The 23514-nt window shown below is 35.7% G+C and overlaps 1 protein-coding gene across 2 annotated transcripts in view; it reads left to right on the forward strand.

Moving 5' to 3' along the window:
* tmem132e (transmembrane protein 132E) overlaps positions 1–23514 on the forward strand; it is a 735885-nt gene that overhangs the window by 610222 nt on the left and 102149 nt on the right. For both annotated transcript variants that reach the window (XM_030154381.1, XM_030154380.1), the window contains exon 4: positions 16375–16567. In XM_030154381.1, coding sequence (XP_030010241.1) covers positions 16375–16567 — 193 coding nt within the window. The remainder of the gene's footprint in view (positions 1–16374; positions 16568–23514) is intronic.

Raw genomic sequence — 23514 nt, forward strand, 5'->3', positions numbered from 1 at the left:
AGATGGCACCATTAGCAGGTAATAAAAGTGGGTATTTCTCTGTACATGAACGTTATTGGAAACATTTGACTTAATTAATCTAAACAACTCAGCTAAATATACAACACAGACTGTTATTTTTTTGATACTTGAACATGGAATTGATACATATAGTTACATATAAGTTCAAATTATACACAATAATGAAGTCAAAAATGAAAATAAGTATATTAGAATTAAAGTATAGTTAAACTAAACTACCTCCATTGTCTGTGAGGGTCCGCATTCAAAATGCAAGTAAAGTAATTAAACTTCATTTAATATACAGAAAGTTACTTCAGTGCACTTTCCAAGTAGTTTTCTGACATTTACATATTCAGAGATTCTGAATTTTTCAGTGGAAGAGGAGGAGGTGATATGAATGTAACTTAACACTGAGGTGATTATGTGGACAAGCCATATGAGACACAAATTATTATTCAGTGTCATGTCTTATAACAAGTCTGGAGGGGATCTTAAAGGTTGCACTTCTTGAAGGTTTGGCATCGAGCCTATGCTCCAAATGAGTCAAGTGTTTAAAAATATCTACTAGATCTCATGTAAATACAATGCTATGCTTAGAATAAAGTACATTTGCTTTACATTTGTACTTGACTTTGAGGCAAAACATTATTTTTGCAAAAAAAAAAAATACAAAAAACAGTTGCAAATAGTGAACCTGCCTCAGCTCTTCAGTATATAGTACAGTGTAAAACATGCTGCCATGCAAATGAAATCATGTGTATTTGAGTGATTCACAGTGAATCCAGTGGGTTTGTAGTTATAGACTTCCATTCCTGCCAGTTTTCTTTGTGGGATCACAGTTTTTTGTGTGGTACATCCAAACCTTTTATCCATCTGGATTGAATGGATGAGCTCATATGGACAGATTCTTTCATCCAGCTGCAGATAAATATTAAAGTGCACCATCTTAGTGGTAATAGAAGAAAATTTCAAATGAAAATCATTTTCAGGCTTCCCCCCTGATTTTAGAACTGCAGCAGCCTCAGACTGGGAGACATTAATGAGCTCAAAAATGCAATGAATTCTCAAGACAATTCTTCCCCTAATTAGCCAATTAAATGCAGCAATAAGGCAAAATTTAATTTGTTTTCTAACTTCAATAATTGTTCTCATTCATATGTCTTTTTTGTGGTAAATTTAAGCAGCAAACAAGAAACTACTTACTATTTAAAGCCCCAAACACACACACCAACACACTGGCATTCTCCCCCAAAAAAGACAAACACACTCCGGCATCACTTTGCATCTCATTGGTGAATACATATGAGTACCAATTGTGTTTGAACATCTGGTTTTGTTTACTCAAAATTACCTGAAACTACAGTAATGAGGTGACAATGTTTTCCCTTCAGGGTGTATTGTTGATCTCTTCATCATTCTCTTCTCTTTATTATCCTCCTCTGCTGGATTTTCTCTTCCATCACATCACATTTTAGTCAGTGCTGGAAATATTCTTTGTATTGTCTCATCCATAACTCTCCATCTGGAACAGACTCATTTTCAGCTGCTTGGCGGTAAAACCACAAGAACCAATGCATTATTGATTGCGGTCAATATCATCCAAATTACCAATGAATGTCCTGAAAACGCAGTCGCAGTCAGGGCTATGGGAACGGCTGATTGTTTAATATAGGACCCTGGGTATGTTTTTGTTATTCTGTGTTAAACAAAGGCTGGGACCAGAGACACTGAGTATATTTATAAGTTTGGAGGCAGGAACTGGGGGTGTTTCAGGGTTGTAGTGTCTACTGCTGTCAGAAAACTGAATATTGTTCTCATTCCCTTTTTTTGATTTTAGTTATTTATTTATTTAACTGTTTAATAGTTAGAGTTAGGTTTGCAACATGATGCATATTGCAAAAATACTGTTTTTTTCTTTTGTCTGGTACAAACTAATGAACCAAATCAGATATATAACCTCAAATACTGGTCAAGGCCTTTATTTACCTCAACTACTGAAGGTATCAGGCCTTTATTTGAAGGAGGTTTGTAATAGAGGTAGTCCTGTGTTTAAAGATTTTAAGATAAAATTTACAGTACAAATAGTCCTGTTTATAATGGAATCTCATTTTAATCCATTCACGCTTATAATGTTAAAACTGTGATGAACTTTTCTATAAATGCAACACTTCCTTATTCATTACAAAACAAAAGCCTGCTAGCATTTCAGTGGATAGATTCCATTAAATGCTCAATAAAGGTTTTATAGTGTAATTTTTGTCTTCCTGTAGTGCTTGTAGGTTTCTAAAAATGACAGTTGTAAAAACTGGAAAACACACGTACACACACACACACACACACACACACACACCTGTAGTGACTGAGATCAGACAATAACACTTAGAGTGAGTCATCCAGAGGTGTAAAAACAGATGGGTTATATAGTTCATTGTTGTAAATTAACTTCAGTGTATATTGTGTTTAATTGGCAGGACATTACAAGACATGCACCAGATGTTTAGTTCTATTATTTTTTACCTGGTCTGTTTTTAAGATTTGGCTTTTATTTGTTTGTGTCAACACTGACACCTCTTAATAAAGACCAGGCTTTTAATTGAGTCCAAGTTTTTATATGAGGAAATACATTATTTCATTATTCCAAATATTTAGAGTTAATTTTCAGATTATGGTACCTAACCAAGATTAAATCTAAAAGATTAAACCTTCCTGCATTATATTATCTAAAAATTACCTGTTATATATTTTGTTAACTCACATTACAGTAAATGTATTCAGCAATGTTCAAATACAGAAAAATACATACATTTACTAAGTGTAATATTTGTTATATTTGGTTACCTTTAAGTGGCATCATATCATATTGGAATTGGTTCTTTTAATATATGTTAATAAACATAATGTGAATGAAGCATTAATACATTACCTCATCTGTAAACAGAAGCCTCATAAATCGATCCCTATGAACTATGTAGTGACGTTACTATATAGTTGAATCTGTGTACAGAATAATATGTGTACCCAAGGACGTTAAAAATGCACCATTTAAATGACTAATCAATCTGACATAGACAACTTGTAGCCATTGACGACCAGAATAAAGATCTTTGTGTAAGTGGTTGTTGAATAATTAGTACATAGATACAAAAAAAAAAACCAAACAAAGTTTCAGGTCTTGACTTCAATCATCATGAATGACAAGTAAGTGCACATGGGAATCTCACATTCAGTATAGTGTATGTCCACCCCTGGTAAGGAGCAGTTTACTGACAAAGCCAGTCTCCGAGTCTCAGCTGCTGTCACAGCTGGTGACAAGAACCTGTCCTGGTGATGTGTGAGGCGTATGTGGAGATCATGGTAGGAGCTGTAACACGTGGCTGACCACTGAGCGGCTGATGTCTGGTGCTGCCAGTCTGTCTATAACGTCTGTTTAGTCTTGATATAGTGCTGTGATGAGCTTCAGTGTCTTGTTAAAGCTGTCTGTACATCCTACTCCCTACCTTTGACCTGTTCATGTTGGTTTGCACTCAACTATGGCAGGTGTGTAATAAGTGTTTTCACCCAGGTTTCCATAGCCACTGGTTACTGTGTATAAGTATATATTATCATTATAATTTAAATAATACAATAAGGATAATATTTTTATTAGAATAGACTGTTGTCCATAAAGTTGGAAAAATTTGGTTTTCAGATACATTCCTCTTTTTATTCCTTACTCCTAAATGTACTAATAAAAAATATATGGTGATTTGACAGAGACAATCCCAATCCATAAAAGACATGACAAACTGTGAAGCTGAAACTGAAGCACTGTGGTTCTGTTTATCTTTCAAATGTTCATTGTGGTCAGTTTCAGATGGTGTAGCTCCTTCATAATTCATAGTTGGAGTTCTTGTTTGTTCAGTATTAATTGTCAGCCTTGTAAATCCAAGCTGGACTGACTGTACATATCCTGACCAAGGAAAATCAAATTCTCACTTTGTGCAGTAATCTACACCTGGCTTTTCTGCCTCCGTCCATAATAATATACATTATATAGACTAAATGTCGTCTAAAATTAACGTTTATTTGCAATATAGTATAGCAAACTACTGTAGTACATGATCAAAAAGAAATTAGTTTTAGCAAAAAAAACAAAACAAAATGTCTCCCTTTTGAATATTTGGGGTCGCCAGAATTTTGTGATGTTAAAATAGGGTCACGAGCCAGAAAAGGTTGGGAACCACTGGGGTAGATACTGATATATAGTATATCAGTATCACCTTTGACCTGGAGCAGTGATCACATACTGAGTCCCAGTTGTGCTTTATATATCAAGAATAAATCACGTTGTCACATTTATTTCATGAGAAGAGGTAAAAATATTTTATTCCAACTTCATGGGCAACAATATAGTATTATATTGTATCATTTATAGCCTACCCACGGTTTTCCACGGTTGGTTTATGCCTACAATCCCACACTACAGTCACATGTTACTGATCTGAAAACAGCCATCACATGATTCCACAGCTACTGCTTATGATGCAAAATGATGATAATAAGTAAAAGTCTGAAATTTCTATTTACTCACCAACTACTCAGCAAGCTATTGACTTTTTTTTTTTTTTTAACCCGTACTTGATGCTTAAAAAGCATTATGTTAAGATACATTATTCTGATTTGACAAAATAATTCAGAATAAATGTAGTGCGGTGTGAGTTTTGCTCAACTCCCCCAACTTTTGCAGGACTTTATGAGTGCCAATACGGACTATGAAATATCAATGCAGGAAGAACAGACATCAACAAAACTCTGCTTTCAAGTCTCTTCATCAACATGCTCAACACTGGTTTGCCCATTTTGTAGCTGAATGAAGCAAGAAAATGGTTTTCAATGCTATAGTTGTTCTCTAGGGGCTGTTTACACAAAGTGTTTCCCCCACTCAGGTAGAAGTCTTTTATCACATACAATATGCAATTTATTTAAGGACAGAAAATAGAAACCTTGTGTTATGTGGGAAGTGTGAAGGCAACAATTCACTATTCAGCTCTTCAATTTGGCTAAATTGTTGCATTTATATGTATATATTTAAGCCAGCGTGTGCCCCAGAAGAGCTTCAGTGCTCTTTGGCATTGATTCTGCACATTTGAGAGTTTGTCCAGAGGGATGAACACCATTGTCCTAAATGACATTCCCTGATTTGGTTTTTGATGGTGACAGTGAAGAGGGCTGTCAAATACTATTAGCATATAAGTGCACCAGACAAACACTAGGGCATACAACTGAAAACACTTAAATCAACATGCAATGCAACATACTGAATGGTTACTTTTCTGTGTGTCAGCTTGAAAATGGCCTGGCCTAGGGGTGATTGATCACATGAGCCTATATTGATCTTAATTTGACATCTATTTTCAGGGGAATTGTAATCAAAATTCCAAATCAAACTTTTCTACTCAGCTCATGTTCATTTTATATCTCCTATTTTATGTTTATGTTTATGCATTTGGCAGATGCTTTTTTCCAAAGCGACTTACAGGAGAAAACCAATCAAATCACTCAATCAATCAAATTTTATTTATATAGCACCAGATCACAACAAAAAAGTTATCTCATGACACTTTATATATAGAGTTGGTCAAAACCAGACTCTAAGCCAATTTACAGAAACCCAACAGAATATTTATCAGTGTGCTTGTGATATTTTACAAAGTTGCACTAACATATGATAAAAACCATTACGCATTTGTGGCGCTAGTGTCATTAGCACAGGTTGCTAGACTTGTGGATTTATTTCAGTCAGTTTATGGTGATAGTTTATATTTATTTAATCAGTCTGCACTAAACTGTTGGGTTTCAGTCTGCATCAGCTTTCAACTTTCGGTGTCATGTTTTGCCACTGTTAAAGAAATGAATGACACTTAATGTACAGGAAAATATGGATGTTTGTTTACTTCATCCAGATACTTTTTTGTAATAATTTCAGTTCAAAATAATCAGAATGGTCAGATAACAACAGCCAAAGCCTCTAGAAACCAGAGAAAACCAAAGGAAAAACTTTGGTTGTACCTTACTTGGCTTTTATAAAGGTTGAGAAAATTGTTATTCAGATCATGAATTGTGATTTTACCTCAGAAGATCAGCGTATGATCTTTTGCCATGCCCTAATTTGAGTTTGAGATGCATTTTCGTCTTTGTGAAACATCGTTGTGAGAGTAGTTTTTTAATGATATGGCTCCAAACGCTGCCATCTGTGCCGGCTGCAGAGTGGATTATACAACTCGTCTCTGCTATAAGTAGTGGTCATTATTTTTGTTAGTCTTAGAAGCTGTTTTGTTACAAACTAGTGTTCTTTTTCCCTAGTTGTAGACACATATATTGAGTTCTTGTGGGTAAAACGAAACATATTGTCCCTGTATACTTTATTACTCTTTTGTTTTGCTTTACAGTTGTTTCATATTTCAACTTTGGAAGAATCATTCCAAGTCACTCACATCTTTTTCCTTTTTGCCATCTTGATCTAGACAACAGAGTCAACTACATCCAATTCCACAGAGCATAGATGCTAAATGTTCACTTGCACCATACCGGGCTGTGTGGCAATGTCTACATTCCTTACATTTCTACAGTAATTTATTATTCATGTTTTCCCTTTAGGAGGGGTAATGATCTCCTAAAATGATCTTTTTTCTTCTGCAGGAACCTTAAATAAATGTTCTTTACTTAAATAAATGTTCGATTCGAGGGCACTGACACGTGTTGTCATTCCAGGGGGCCTTTAAAGTCGGACTTCCCCATGGAAAAGTTCTTGCTTCTTTTAAACCCAGTGTTATAGACTACAGTCCTATAGACATAAATAACAGGCTGAAGCAACCCTCTGTTGAAAGAACAGAGGGTTCAACATTTCAGCTGTTGTAACTGTGCTTTGATCCATTGAACCCTCCCTGTTAATCAGTTCAAACAGACCTCTGATCAAAGAATAAAAACCCCTCGAGCTCTGAAAAAGCACCAAGCAACAGCATTTAAAACATATACTTTGTACTTATAGAGACAGTACATCATTAGCTTAATGGAAGCAGCTGGACAGTCTGAGCATGTTTACTTCCTCCCTTTTCTTCTCAGCTATAAAATCACTCATTTAGGTTTTCACCACCCACTACATTTGCTATAACTTCAATGATATTTGTTTAACATCATTGTAAATTTTATTTAAAGCACCACCAACGCCTCAAAGTGGCAGGAATTGTTCCTTTAAATAATAAACCACAACACTTTCTTCTCTCTACATTTCCTTTAATAGCCCCTTCATTTACTTTTCCTCTGAAACTCTAGAACTTAGACATTAATAACATTAATTCATGTTCTTTGATTGAAAGTTCACCTCATATGCTGTAAAAGATTTCTGGAGACACACTGTATGAAGTAAGATTTCAGTAAAAATGTAAAACATGAAATATTAGATTTCTTGGAGTTGGTTACTCGTGTTACTTCAGTCCTATGAATCAGTTTCATCACTGTTTTAAGTTCTCATACATATGTCATTTTATACAACTGTGGACTATGTTTCAGAGTCAAATATTGACTTTTATCTGCACTACACAGATTTACTTACAGCTACATGAAAATCAATACATCAGCTGAAAAACATGCCCTGATAATGTATTGTTTGTAGTTGTCAAGAAAACACTTTTGATCTATCCAGTCTGCTTTTAAAGTTAGTTTGTTGTTTTTCCATTAACCTTGAAAGATTAAAGAGGACTGTTTTTGTGGAGAATTTTACCTTTCATTTAATCTTTCTTAAGGGAGTTATCACCATTTTTTTTTTCCACATTTTGTATTTCTCAGTGAAAATAAGGTATTTTCCTACAATTAATTTAATGATCATGTAGATTTTCATAAAATCTCGGCGTAAATACAAAGGTTATTACATCAGAACAGTCAAAACTGAAGCAAAATTGGCATTTTCACCTAAATACACCATTAACTGAAACGTCTAAAACCACTACCATTTCTTAAATTCTATGGGTTTTATCTGTGAATCAATGTTGGATGCTTCCATGTTCACTATAGAGCCTCTGAACATCCAAATATATAATATCTGATGTCACTGAAAAGCTGAGAAACTGCATTTTACCTGGATTATTTCAATGTATTGATAGGATTAATGGTTCGGTATTTATTAAACATTTTAGATCAGCAAATGCTTTTTGAGCAACGGTGGCTGTTTAGGTCTTTGAGGGTTCATACAGGTAAATACAGGTTTTCTCAAGATTTCAACTCGGACTTTGGAAAAATTTTAAAGGAGACTGTAATATCCTCCAGAATTTTAGAAGCTTTTTTTTTTTTTATATATATTTGACCTGCTGATTAAATAGTAATAAGAATGTAGTCAGTTGCTGCACTTCGGACACTTCAAGCCAAAATTAAAGCAAAATCCTTTGTCTTCTTTGTCCAAAACTGAAACACAATAAAATACAGATCACCTGCCTTTGTTTTATGTTGTTATTAAACCATTTTAGCTGCTTTTCCTCATTTGTGTTTTGAGTTACAGACTAGAGTGGTAGATTCACATCCACTTTGCAGATGACACAATCTCACCAGCCACTGGTAATTATAGCTGTCACATAATTAACCCCTGTACCTGACGGAAAACACCTATGGCTAGTCAAAATCATGTTTTGAGGGGTTGATTTTTTACAGCTTAAAAACAGGCAAAGTGTAGATCACAGAAATACCATGTCTACTTGAATTACAATATGCTGAACGAATATCAAACATTACAGCTTTCATCTTTTTAGATTAGAAGAAGAGTTTAAATATAAATTAAGTCAAATGTAAAACAAAACTATGATATTCTGTGCTTTACCTCCATAGTTTTATAGCAGTGAAGTGGAGGATAGTGGTGGATAATATTGGGCGTACATGAGAGAATATGCACACATTAGGGGCCAGTTATACATTTGTCAAGTTTTTGATTTGGTTGGTTTTGATTGATTTTGCCAGTCAGCTGATGTTGTGTTGACACATCACAAACCCTCCGATTTTAATGTTTGACTGAATTCTATTGACATTTTAATTTTTTTTTTTTCTACAGCTGAAAATAATGAAAAAAAATTAATTAAGTAAATATTATTTGCAAGAATTGAACCCAAGTTTCCTTCATGAAAGTCCTGTGAGTCTTTGAGTTAAATGGTTGAATAGCCTCGTATTAATTCGTATTGCATTCCATTAAAACCCAGTCGTAGGTGGAGGTGAGTAATACGCAGAATAGGACAAAACTTTCCTGTGATATTGGAAACAGGTTAATATTCTGCTGAATTATCCCTGAGCTGTCCTGAAATTGTCTGTCTGTCCCTGTCTGGGTTTTACTCCACCAGACTGTTTTTTTTTACACTCTTCTATTAATACATTTAATAAAGTATTAAGTAAAGACTCTCTTTACCAGGGAGAAAAATCTAAGCTACTTAAAATTTTCTCAGGAGCAGTTCCTGAGGGAGACACCACAAGTTGTGCTGTAACTCTGCTAACACTGTCATGCTGCCAACTGAGGAGCACTTCACTGACAACTTGTCTCACTGAATTGAATTCAGTCACCTGCAAACTCTGGATGATGATGACGTTACAACCACTAAACACAAGAATTATCATAAAAAGTGACCTGTAATTCACTGCAGCAAAACTGAAGACTGGCTTGATTCGGTTCAGTTCAATTCAATTCATTCATTCATTTTCTGAACCCACTTTATCATCACTACGGTCATGGGGGTCGCTGGAGTCTATCCCAGCTACTTATGGGCGAAGGTGGGGTACACCCTGGACATGTCACCAGTTCATCACAGAGCTGGCATATAGAGACAAACAACCAGTCACTCTCACTCTCACGCCGATGGGCAATTTAGATTAACCAGTTAACCTATCAGTGCATGTCTTTGGATGGTGGGAGGAAGATGGAGAACCTGGAGAGAAGCCACGCAGACACGGGGGGACCCTCTTGCTGTGAGGCACAAGTGCTATCCACTGCACCACCATGTCGCCCTTCAATTCAGTTCAGTTCAATTAAAGGTGAGGTAGGAGATGTTTTCCTGGAGTATCTTTTACTATATTACCTAAAATCCCCTTCACACCCTGATTGCAACCAATTAATTAAATGCTCTAACACAAAAATCAAAAAATTTAGTCACCTGTGAAATGGACAGGACTGAAAAAACACCATCCAATCATTTTAACCGGACTGAACGGTGATATGTCTATCAAACTCAACTGCCAATTGTCCCTCCCCCCTCTGCGCAAACCCCTCTTTGTGCACGTATCATGCATTCAGAAGCTAGGAGTACTTGTACAGGAAACAAAGCCAGAACCAGAGCTTGGCTATATTAGCTATATTAGGATGGAAAGTTCACCGGCAAACTGTTTTATCACTAACATAAAACACTAGGGAATGTAACATTAGCCAGATAGGTATGAACTGGGGCTGTTCTGTTGACAAACATAATGGTGAAATGCACAGATTACAGCGTTTAAAGTGTTGCACCCTTGAAATGAACGACCAGACTCATGTTCATCTTCGTTTTGGGCAACTTTTATTTCTGTCCTCAGTTCGTTTCACTGACTCTACTACCCATGAGTCCTTTTGTGTCTCGCTCTTAAAGGAACATGACCATGTTATTACATAGGTACAGTTTTAGAATGAAAAAAAAAAGAATTACTTAATTGTGTATATATACAGGGTGGGGAAGCCAAATTTGCAATATTTTGAGGCAGGGATTGAAAGACAGTGTATGATCAATTAGTTTATTGAAAGTCATGAGAATTTATTTGCCACAAGAAAATTGACATAATAGAAAATGTTTTTATTCTATGTGTCCTCCTTCTTTCTCAATAACTGCCTTCACACGCTTCCTGAAACTTGTGCAAGTGTTCCTCAAATATTCGGGTGACGACTTCTCCCATTCTTCTTTAATAGTATCTTCCAGACTTTCTTGTAATAGTTTTGCTCATAGTCATTCTCTTCTTTACATTATAAACAGTCTTTATGGACACTCCAGCTATTTTTGAAATCTCCTTTGGTGTGACGAGTGCATTCAGCAAATCACACACTCTTTGACGTTTGCTTTCCTGATTACTCATATGGGCGAAAGTTTCTGAAAAGGTATGGATAATAGTGTTAGGTATGATTATGACATCAGTATATGTTTGGTTTGAAAACAATTGACGTAGTGCCTGCTGAGAAAAAACAACTAAATGTTCATTGTAAATTTTGCTTCCCCACCCTGTATATATATATATGTATATATATGAATAATGCTTTAACCTCTACAATGAAATTTATTTATAATTACACTTATAATTAACCAAATCCTATTACTGTGTAAATAGTTTTTGCTTTTAAATTTCAATGCGCTACAAAAGCAAACTTTAGTGGACTGTTAGCCTGACATCAGTCTTACTGCAATCAGCTGTTCTTACTATCCCGAGATTATTTAGAACATGTATCATAACAACAAGTGAAAAGTCCAGTTTCTAATCTAAACTGATATACAGACCTGAATTCAGAGGTACGCACAGATCTGCGGGGGGGGCTGAATTGTAAGAGCAGAGGGGTGTTGGAGGAGAATGAATGGGGCATGCATGGTTCCACGGACTGGGGGGGGGGGGGGGGGCAATTTATGCTGCGCAACACTTATGAACCCTTGGGAACAAGCATTGCACATTCCAGTACTCTGGAGGCGTGGCTTCTGGGGGAAGTCTGAAGAAAGCGGTTTGGACTTTTGAATTGTGTATTTTCGAAATGTAGCTTGCTCGAACCGTTTTTCCAAGATCTCCTACCCCACCTTTAATCCAAAGTTATGTAATGTAATGTTGTAACTATGTGTTGTGTTTCATGCTGTCTCTTGGCCAGGACTCCCTTGGAAAAGAGGTTCTTAGTCTCAGTGGGATCTTTTTCCTGGTTAAATAAAGGTTAAATAAAATTTTTAAAAAATGATTCAGTTCAGTTAAATTCAATTCAGTTCAATTAAAGTTATAAAACACCATAATCGATGATTCTTTGAAGGCACTTTGCAAATTCAGGTCAATGCCTTAAAATTCTATACAGAGAGGAAACCCAATGAATGCTCCAAAGGCAAGCTCACAGCGACAGCAGGGAGAAAAATAAACTTTGTACAGAAGGAAAAACCTCTGACAGAACTGGGCTCTGGGTAGGCGACCATCTGTGTCGACCAGTGTGGATTAGTGGAGAGAGGACAGAGACACTGAAAACTGGTGACAATTAATGAATGATTCTTATCATAGTGAGGGGTAGAAATTGTGACATGTATAACAAATGAAGGTTTAATTTCTGAATATGTAGAAAAGTGATATTAAAATGAAGAATCTGTGGGTCAAGTGGGTTCACATGTGCAGCTTCCAGAAAACCACAGTGCAAGAAATGATATCCTTTCACTGGGAAATTAATTATTACTGAAAATACAATACTGAGTTTACAGAGTGAGAGAGGACAGATCAGACTTTTCCTAAAATGGGAATGTCCTGTCCCCCCTCTCCCACCTGTAAAGTCTATACTGATAGTCATAAGTGGCAGACACGAGGCCTGAACAGCGTTTACATATACAGATACAATCTACCATGGTCAGTATGAAGATACGTCTTGAAATGAAGAAAGTAACCTCGCTGTCATCAATTTGATCCCAATTAATCAGGTGACAGCTGACAGTTATAGTAGCTGAGGTTTCATCTGATCTGATCAATGTTCAGTGTTCATTTTGATTCAGGTGATGGACAGAGATCTAATGACTAATATAAGACTAGCACTGCGATTCAGAACAGCACACATGACGAAAACACTCTTATAACTGAGTTCTGTAGCAAACAGCATGTACAGAAACTCACTGATCATATATATCCTAAAATCCGTCTTTCTGAATCAGCTCTAAAAATAAGGTATGGCTCGCTGTGTGACATATTCTGCTGTTTGGCTGCTTTTACTGACATTTTTCCATTTTTGCTCTTTTCTCAGACAAACCACGCTCTCTAATTCAAATCAGTGCATTATGAACATGATGTTTTCCTCCCTCCAGTGCTGTGACAGTCAATATTGCATTGAATGTATTGAATGGCTCTACATGTACTCCCCCAGCAGGCCATATTGATGACAGCTTTAGTGTGTCACAGACAGAAGGGGGTATTTGTTTTCAGTGAGTGATGTCGAGACAAATAGGCTGAGATCCCATCACGATGTTCCTGAGAGGAACCTTTTGTGGGTGGAGGCTGGTACAGATGGCTTTCTCCAGCGTTCATTAAAAGAGCACTCCGACTGAATGGTGGGATGTGATGCTTTTGTGAAGGACAGACAAAAAAGAGGTTCACATATAGCAAAAGGTGATATGTGGGCGGGATTATTTTTGTCAGAAGCTGGGACAGATTTAATTTGCTCCTTCGCCACCTGTGAGAGGTTTTCATGTTAGGCTTGTTGAACCTGAGGATTACAAGCCAAACAGGCAGGATTTTTACAACAGAAGGACTGTTACCATGGCCACTTGCACTTTTATGATGGTAAACTTAAAACCACAGTTCAAGTCAAAAGGGAGAATATTCAAACATTGCACACAAAGCCTTCACAATCAATTTACCTACCTAAAACCAATCAGAAATCAGCACCCACTGCAATTACGGTTACTTGAAAGCAGAAAAATTTGCAGTCTCCTTGCACATACCTCACACCCAGGGCTTAAGACAAAAGGAGAAAGAAGGCTGGCGAGATGCAAGAGCAGTGATTGTTTATTGACGAGACTTTCACATTGTTTTCATTCAGAGACAATCCCTGATTAATTCACAGTATATGATAACGCTATCAGAGCGAGCTAGTATTCCATTGCTAAACTGTCACTTCTCATCAGTACTTAATTCCCTCTGAATCCGTGTTAATTTCTCTCAGCAGCCTCATGCATGTGTGTGAAAAAAAGTATAAAATCGTTGCTGTCAGACAAATTCGTATTATCTTAAAACCATGTTGTTTTGCCGGTTGCGTCTACAGGATGTTTCCACATATCTCCTCAAATTCTTTTTTCATCCATTGCATTTGAAAAATCAATGGCTTCAGGATTGGAATTAAGGGGGTTCAGTTTAAGACCAAAACCAAAAGAGGTTTAAACAGCATATTGGGAGTGTAAACTTTATATATAATCCTGTCTTATAATCATAAATATTAGAATATTTTTCCCATATTCATGCCTGAATTAATCTTCTGACCTTGCCATATGTTTCAGATACTAAAGAGGGCTGTATTATTTTTTTTTTAAACCTTGATTAAACTATCTAGCTATTAACAGAGCTACATGATGTACATGAAGTATGGTCATAACACATCTGCCTCTTTGTTTTGTTGATGGTGTCTCTGCAGCAGCATTGCGATGGTGTGTTGTTATGCGTTTATGCATCTGACTAGGTGGCACTTTAGCTCTACAATACTTTGTTGGTGACCCTTGACTACAAAAGCTGTTGTGTGTTATGCGTTCCTTGAGTTGCTGTAATGGATTTGATTTGTCATCATCCACAGAGTGCAGACATTACATTAAAGAAGCAGTATACTGTAAAGCTTGTAAGACTTTCAGTTCACTGAGCCATGCACCTGCACTCACTGAGTTCCCTTTATCCTCTGGAGAAATGCCCAAGGTTCTCATTGTATAGAACACACTCTAGCTTCATTTATCACATTAATGAATTTCCAAAGATACAGTATCTGGCTGTTGTATGACGTCACAGTGACATAAAAGCTCATTTCAGGGTTCAAACAGTCGACAGTGGAGCCGATATGTTCTGTACTGTAAACTTCTTTCTTCAATAAGGCACCAGTTAAGATTGACAATTCATGTATTTAACTCTGTATTTGGTTTGGTAATTGGGTTGGTAATTTTTTGGTTCTTTAGAAGGACCAAGAAAGACTCCAGTTTCAAAGAACTGGAATTTTCTGTCAATCATTTAATGGATCAGGCTTTTCAGGGGTAATTTCATTTTGCACCTTTGGTTCCATAACATTTTTTTTTCTTTTGCAATAAAAAAAAGCAATGAATGTATTTCTCTGGGGAAAATATGCAGCATATTTGCATGAATAGAAGCTCAAGGCTTGAAAATTTCCACCAAGAATACAGCAAAAAGACCCCTGCCTTGTGTTCAGGGATGTGGATATAACTTCTATTTGGTGAAAGTGACATGAAGAGACAGGATGGCTTAGTCTATTCATGTGGCATTACCCAGATTCAGGAAGTCCAGTTGTCTAAAAATGATATAATATTACAACAGAAAAAGGATGACTGACCCAAGGTAGACTGCACATGTGGATTTTCAGCCACCATGGCCAACATCGACTTTTATCTACATAGTGCTAATGTTTTTTAGCTGGTAATTTTGTGTTAATGGAGCTTTGGGGCGTTTTCTACTGGTCTTAAAAAGTCATAAAAATTTGTATTGTCTGAATTCACACCTTTTTGAGGATTGACATCAAAACCTGAATATCATCCTGGATAGTTGCATCCTATTTTAAAGAGTCAAGCATCGTGTGATAATGTGAAGTAAAGATGAGTCAGCTGTGCAGTTGAGAAGCTTCAGTTTGTAAACAGCTGTGACCTTTAAGATGCTCTAGTCATGTTAACAGCCTTGTATCTGTCAGGAAGTCTGTCATCCTCCAATCAGGCTGAAGATGTTTCATAGACTCACGTTGACTGAATGAATTGTTATGAAGCCTCCTTTTCACCCATGACTGATGCCCTGTTGTGCTGGATGCATGACATTGATTATATTCTACTGGAAGCCATAACACACTGGGTTTTACTCTGAAATCTGTTCTGGACAACTTACTAGGCACTGCTTCACTGAACCATACCTAATAATATGATCACTCCTAAATAGTGTGGGAAAATAAATCTTGCTGTGTTGTTTCATAACATGAGATAAAGGCTTGGAGTCTTTTTTTTTTTTTTTTTTTTAAGTAATCAGATCTGATTAGATAATTTTGTGCTCCCCTCTGCATGGGTTTATGTCATGTTTCACAAAAAGACACGCCTTCATTAGATAAAGACTGTAACTGTGGCTGTAGACAGGAAAAATCTGATAATTTTCTTTTCGACCAAAGCTTTTGGTGACAAAACTTCACATATGTGAGCTTTAATGAAGATATTATGTCTTCTTTTCAGGAAATCTTTGAAAATAACTACAGAGTAGCATGTCAACAGTTCCCTAAATGGCGTGCTGAATAATTAAACACTATCCAGACAAGTTCATTACCACAAACAGATGCTTTTCTATGTTCAGTTGTGTGGTTGACGAATGTAGTGCTATAAAAGGTATTTGGTCTTTAATTTTGGCTGCCCTTTGTGTGTGATTTTTATGATCTGTTAGGGATGTGTTGGGCAACGTCGAGGTCATGCAGCTGGATTTTGAGATGGAGAACTTTACCAGTCTGTCTGTGACACGAAGGATCAACTGGAATATTGACTACAAAGGCCAGAACCCACCTCCAGACTCGGAGAAAGTCGTGACTGAGCTGACAGTCGTGCAGAAGGACATTCAGGCTATCATCCCCCTCGCAATGGTGAGTACCTAAACACTAATATATGTGGACATGAATGCATTATATGTAGAAACCATCAGTACATCTGGACTCACATGAGCCTTTTTCCCTTGAGAAATACAACCTACAATACTTGGCTTTTTTAAAACATTAAACTACTTCACGACTGTGACAATGATGTAGTGATAATGTTTTTTTTTTCTGCACCAGGAAGGAACTTAATTGCATTTCTGTGGTCGAGCCTTTACTACTGTATGTTTGTCCTTCAGTTAAAGACTAATTAAAGAGCAGTGCATTTTTATACATACAAAATCTAATATAGTGCTATATTCTTCTGTGTGTAGAAAATGTGTGTGCATTTCTTTACTTCTGACTCTTCAACTCATGTTTATAATCAGGATTTACTACCAGCCTTAAACTAGGGCTTTCACTTGCCTAAAACTAATCTGCTGTGCCATTATAAGAGGTTTATTATAAGGTAATATAACTCTATAACCCTGGTTTGATTGAATAACTTGGATGACTTTTTTGGCAATATTTTTACAAGGATTTTCCATATTAATATAAAAACATACAATGACGGTAAGACCGATGACAGTAAATAAGTAAGCAAATAACAATAATTAAACCAAATAACAAACAAAAACACAGAACAATGAAAGACAGTGTTGTGTCACCAGAGCATTACATCCCAACATAGAGGCTCAGAATGAATTGGGTGGCCCACTGTGGACCATGTTCTTGCCTAGAATATCTGTGAAGGTAGATATGATGATCAAAAAATGGCAGAAATGCATGACTTTCGACAAAGATCCTGTTTTTAATGTAGGTTAGACACACCGTTTGGTCAATTTCCAGACATTAAGATTGGAATCTATGCCGATACCTGTTGTTTGTGTCGCTTGAATGAAAAGAAATATCCAGTACTGTATATTATTTTCATTTCATACTTGTTTCCCCTTATTCTCAATATATATGATTATAAATATGTATTTGGGTTGAGGGGAAAAAGAGATATGTGCCCACCTAGGCCTTCATTTCTATTGCTCTTTAAGTTATAGCTCCTTTCACTGCCTCATGAAAAGCAGCAAATGATGGTATAAAGCAGATTATGGGAACAAGGGGAAATTAATCAAGACAGAGTTGCTGAGTACCTCAGGCTAAGCATTGGTTTCTTACTTTGTCTCTTGTCTTCTTTTATCTCAGCGCAGTTTCAGGATAGTTTCACCACTGATTGTGAGAATCTCCAACTAAAATACTTGTAATCACTAAATCAATTCATGTTTCTACATGAAATGTGTGCATATCAAAATATTAAGCCTAATTCAGTAGTAACTGCAGCTAAATCAATAGTATACATGTGAGTGGATTAACTCTCATTATAAACAGAGATGACATCATGAATAGAATACATATAGCAACATGTAGCACAGCCGTTCTTAATCACCATTATTAAAACCTCTGTGTAAAATACAAATACGATCATTCATCTTCATTTATGTTTAGCTCCGTCTTTTCTCCTTTATACTTTTTCCCCTTTCTACCTTTTTTCTTGTTTTCACACTTGGTTGAGCAAAAAAAAAAAAAGTCCAACCTCCTGTTATATTTGCTCATTAAAATTCACTGTGCATAGTAAATAATACAGAAGACTGCATGCAGGTGGCAAGGAAAAGTAGAGGTTTAACAGTTGCAGAATGAAAGGTGGTTTATCTGAAGACATGGCAGGCAAATACCATCATTGCGACCCAAAAAAATTTCAAGTCCAGCTCTAACTATACGTAAAATCAGCATCACCAGAACTCTAAACAGGCTGATGATTTAGCCAGAATAATAAGTCTTGGTTATCAGTCATACACTCCTGATCAAAATTTTAAGAACAGTTGAAAAATTGCATGAATTTACATTTTGCACTGTTGGATCTTAAGGTTCTTTTGATGGGCTGATGAACAGCCTATTTTAGTTTATTTGTTGTTTTCAATAAATTGCTTATTCAAATTACATATATATTTTTTTGTCTCCCATTTCATCTTTTTGCATTTTGAAACTCTACTTTGAACCTTCTTAAGATCCAACAGTGCAAATTGTAAATTCTTGCAATTTTTCAACTAGTCTTTAAATTTTGATCAGGAGTGTATATCTGCATAATTACAACTGTTCTGCACCTAAAGCTCCATTAAATATACTCGTGCTGTAGTTATGACTCTGCACACTGCACATCTGTTGTAACATAAGGTGCCTTTCATACCTCTGGTCCCATTGACATTTGGGATTAGCGTGCATCTTGTAGCCAGATGTGTTTAAGCTGCACTGCAAGATTAGTTTCTGTCTGTGTGACTTTAAAAAAAATTTACATTCTAAGGCAAGATGGCACAGTATTTTCTATTAATTTCTCCACTTTCTTCCACCCTCGCACTGACTTGTTAATTAGATCTATAGGTGAGGATTTGCATGAGTCTCTAAGCACCGGGCTCATGGTAATAAAAAGACGATTGGTATTGTCACAATCATCATTTGCTGATAAGATAGTCTGGTAGTCGTCAGAGTTTTTTTTCTTATTAATTACATCATGTGAACCTGCTAAGTGCTCTATGTTGTCAGAAGACATTGTAAAATAGCTAAAGAAAGACAAAAACAAATACTGTCCCTTTAGCTGGAAAAAGTGTCACAACATCATATAAGCCAATTAAAAATACTACAACATTAATATAAAGCCGGTGTATTATGTAATGTCATTTTAAAGTTTATGGCAAAAATATGTGAGCAAGCCAAACTGATGGAGGTGACATGAAAAGCAAGTTTGTCTTGGAAGGTTTTTTTTTTTTTATATAGCCAAAGTGCTTTCTCTTTATTTCAAAGTGAAAAAACACAGATCGCTGATGACACATCCCTGTAATTACAGTTATTAAGCAATTACCATCATTATGGTTTTATATACTTTTTTTCCTGCTCTTCAGGCATTAATCAAATAAGAGTGGCACCATGTTGAAATCATGCCATTTCACACAAAAGTGACACACGGTCAAAGCCCTAGTAAAACTAAAGTTGGCAGAAATCAAGAAAATACAACCCTCGTTTTTATATCTATATCTGAAAGAACCTGTGATTGGCCACAATGTTCCATCACAGGCTTGTTTTTCTAAAGCCCAGAAGTAGATTGAATATAAAGGTCTAGTTTTCTTTTAGAGCAGTTGGAAAAACTATATGATAATAGGTTAATGATGTCAATATTACACATGGGAAAAGTTAGCCCAGTGGATATTCTAGCAATAAGGGCCCTTGAGAAGAAGCTGAATGTACTGTAAAGGGATGTTATTACTTTTATATCGATATATTTAAAGGTGTGAAGAAATGGCAAATGAAATGAGAGATATAGTAACACTTTAAAGCATATATTACTAAAAACTTAAAATTGTTTTATGTCTGTTTAAAGCAACAGCATATGGTGTTACAAACCATTTATTAGATATTTGTATACTGATTAAAGGATGTAAAATAAAGGAAGTCTTTAGCTATCAGGGCCAATGAAGACAGTTTTCATTTATTATTATTTGCTAATGTCATAAAATGTAAGTAACAAATTTGTTGAGGACTTTAAGACTATTCATCATGGATGGCTGGACTCTAAATATGTGTGTGTCCCAACAGAAACTATGACAGTATTTTTAAATTTCCAGTCATAGTTCGGTTAGGTTTAGGTACCAAAACACTGGGTTTGGTTTACGATCATGTTTTAGAAAAAATAGGACCAATGGCCCTGTAGCTTACTGGCTAAATTAAAAGCTTTGGGAAATGTATCCACATGCCATTTATTATCACCCAGGTATGTGTATTTATTATATTACAGAAATAGCCCATGTTTTGGTCATATTCCAATCAGATCTGTAAAAAATTCAAATTCCAACTTGATATCATTGATACTTACTGATTTATTGTATCAATCCACTTACTAAAGTTGAACCAAATCCAGAATCAGATCCGGATCCAAATAATTTCACTAACTTTTGTTGACATCATCATAAAGAAGCTGTATACCAAGTTTGAAGTCAATCGGAATTGTAGTTTCAGAGAAGAAGACAATTGAAGTTTTTGTAACGGACGACAGACAACGCCGCTGGACGCCGCGTGACGACAATGGCTTACAGCCTGTCAGCCGGTAAACTAATAAAAAGAAAAAAAACAGAGAAAACTTCTCCCATATTCCAAAAAACACTGCAATACTACAAAAGATATAGAAAAATACCACCTGAAAAACATGTTTTGAACCTAATTGTGTTATTTTGGTTATTAGTACTCAACATCAGCCACGTGTAATTAGTTGGTTTCATCTGGGAAGTATATCTATTTTTACATTTCTTAAAAATCCATCCAATCATTAGATTATTTCAGTCTTATTGGAACTTCCTCTTGGTGCTTTAAAGAGACCTTGAGTGTTTTGTAAAATTAAAATAGAGTTTAAACTCTGGAGTAGACCTGCAGCAGCTTCTTATCTCATGAACATTCAAGCACAGACGTAAAAAAAAAAACTTTCATGCACTTAAGCATAAAAAGCCTTCTATGTATTTAACAAAGAAATGCACTGCTTTGCACTGTTTTCTAAAGGTCCTAAACCCTCAGTGACCATATATGTGTGTTTATCCATACTGACATCACACTGATGTGACAACACATTGCAGCATTGGATGGATTAGCACCTCGACAAACAGCATAGGAAGTAGCACAGAATACTGCAGATTGCATTAAAATGTTCAAGTTACCAGAGGATTTAAGCCATGATATTGCCAGAGTTAAGATTTGGATACAAAAACAAATGTGTTTGAATGAGGAAACGCTACAGGTACTATATGACCTATATGAATGGTAAATGAGGATTATAATCATGGCTAAAGGCAAGTGTGAAATATCTATTTTAATTTCTGTTTCTCCGTCTGAAAAATTGATAACTTATGCCTCTGAAAATATATCTGATGTATCTTTTGCAGAGAAGGTAAGTGACATTTATTCACATTCATTCTAACAAAATAGCTGTGTGTAATGTGAAATGTTAATATCAGCTAAGTCAACATGACACCTTAGAGAAGTGAAAATGAGTTAGGTTTGTGCACCAAAATAACCTTGTCTGGGAAAATATAAAAAGATGATGGTAATGGATAAAATAAAAACATTACATGGCAATGAAACACATTTCAAAGTAACTGTTTGAGAGTCCCCAGGTTTGTCATTCCACTCTCCCCCTGACCCCACCTACTAAGAAAGACGTAACATATAATAACAACACGACTCTGGCCTTGACCAAATGTCAGTGTAAGGATTTAAGGTGAAGTGATAAAGAATGGGATGTAACTATGGGTCGTTATACACAGGATGCTCAAATAGCATGTTATGAACAGGGCAATGGGTTTATTTGTCCTAAGGTCTCATACAAGGATGCAAGTACTGCTCCGGTCAAGAAAAAACAGTAAAAATGAAATACATGTGCATGGAAAACTGGAAAGTGAAGTGACTTCTTCCATATACCCTCTGATCTGTCTTCAAAATATAAATACAGCTTACACACAGGAGGGTGTAGGGTGGTCTCCCAGCTCGTGAACAAAGAAATTGAAAACAGAACAAAAAAGACTGTGAAAAAATCTGGTTAAGGAGCAGTAACGGTAACTAGAGCTTTATGTGGTCAAAGGATCACAGATTGTGTGCCCAGTACAGTTGACCTGCTGCAGATTGCAGTGGAATAGAAGAAGGGGAGGCTTGAATTACTAGCGAATTTACAATGAGAAGAAGAAACAACTCCAGGATAGTGCAGCTAAATCAATCACCACAAAGTCTAGGTCACTATTAGCTTCATGAACATCCAACGCTGTTCAGTCTCATGGAAAGAAGGGTGAAAAAAGTTAGAAAGATATTCCAAAACATCATTAGCTCTGTAGCTACCAGATGTTAAATAAAAAATATGTTGTGTTTTACAGAAGCCCACAGCTTTAAGTTTGGCATCATACTTTCACATGTATATCTTTGAAGTGATTTTTTTGTGAGTAGATAAAGATGCATGTCTGGTACTGTGTATTGTTTCTATTATTTCAACCCCAGTGATTAGTCTTTACACGCTTGCCAAACCAAAACCCTGTGGGAAAGTTCATCAAAGTTACACAGTTATGGATTGCATTTAATTGGAAGAAAACATCATCATTATGCAAATTACTATGTAAACATACAAAAATATAAAAAGCATAAAAAGGCATAATTGCTTTGCCTAATAAATCCTGTGAATGAGTGAAGATATTTATTTAGATTACAACAAACCCTTTGGTTAAACTGAAAGAGAAAGTAGTGACTATTGCCGTTTTTGTTGTTTGCTTATTCTGAATAATTACTATAGACTGACAAGCTAAGCAAACGGACTGTGTACATGTTGGCTTACTCACAAAACTGATTGAAATAGAATAGGTCACCCCGAATGGATCCAGTAGAATGTGTGAATTTATTTGTCCAAAAAGGCTATTTTCAGGTTTTTGCTTATTTTTTCATATGTTTGATTTAATTTACTCAGATTTAACCAGTAAATGTTATGCTTTTGTCACTTTGTCACAACAAAGCATTGATTTTGTCCAATGTATCATTTTTAATTATTTTTCCAGAATTGTATTTGGACGTTTTAAGTGACTTCTCTTGTGTTTTACTTTGTATTCTGTTATATTTATTATTTATATTTATTGATAATGCTATTCATTGATACATTCAAATCAAAGTAATATAACTGCAAGATTAAAAAAAAAAAAAAAAATAGAATAAACATTGTTTTCTCATTTATCAAATGTAGCTTCTGCTCATGTAAAATTCTTAAGTTTAACTACAAGTGCTACCAAGCATTTTCTAAATATGTTTTTAATTTGTCTATCTTTTTAATCTAGATTGCTGTATTATGACACTAAAATTACAGTATTTTATTTAGTATGTAATAGCTTTTTTGCTGCTCA

This window comes from Sphaeramia orbicularis, chromosome 14 (genome assembly GCF_902148855.1).
Source record: "Sphaeramia orbicularis chromosome 14, fSphaOr1.1, whole genome shotgun sequence".
Lineage (NCBI taxonomy): Eukaryota > Metazoa > Chordata > Actinopteri > Kurtiformes > Apogonidae > Sphaeramia > Sphaeramia orbicularis.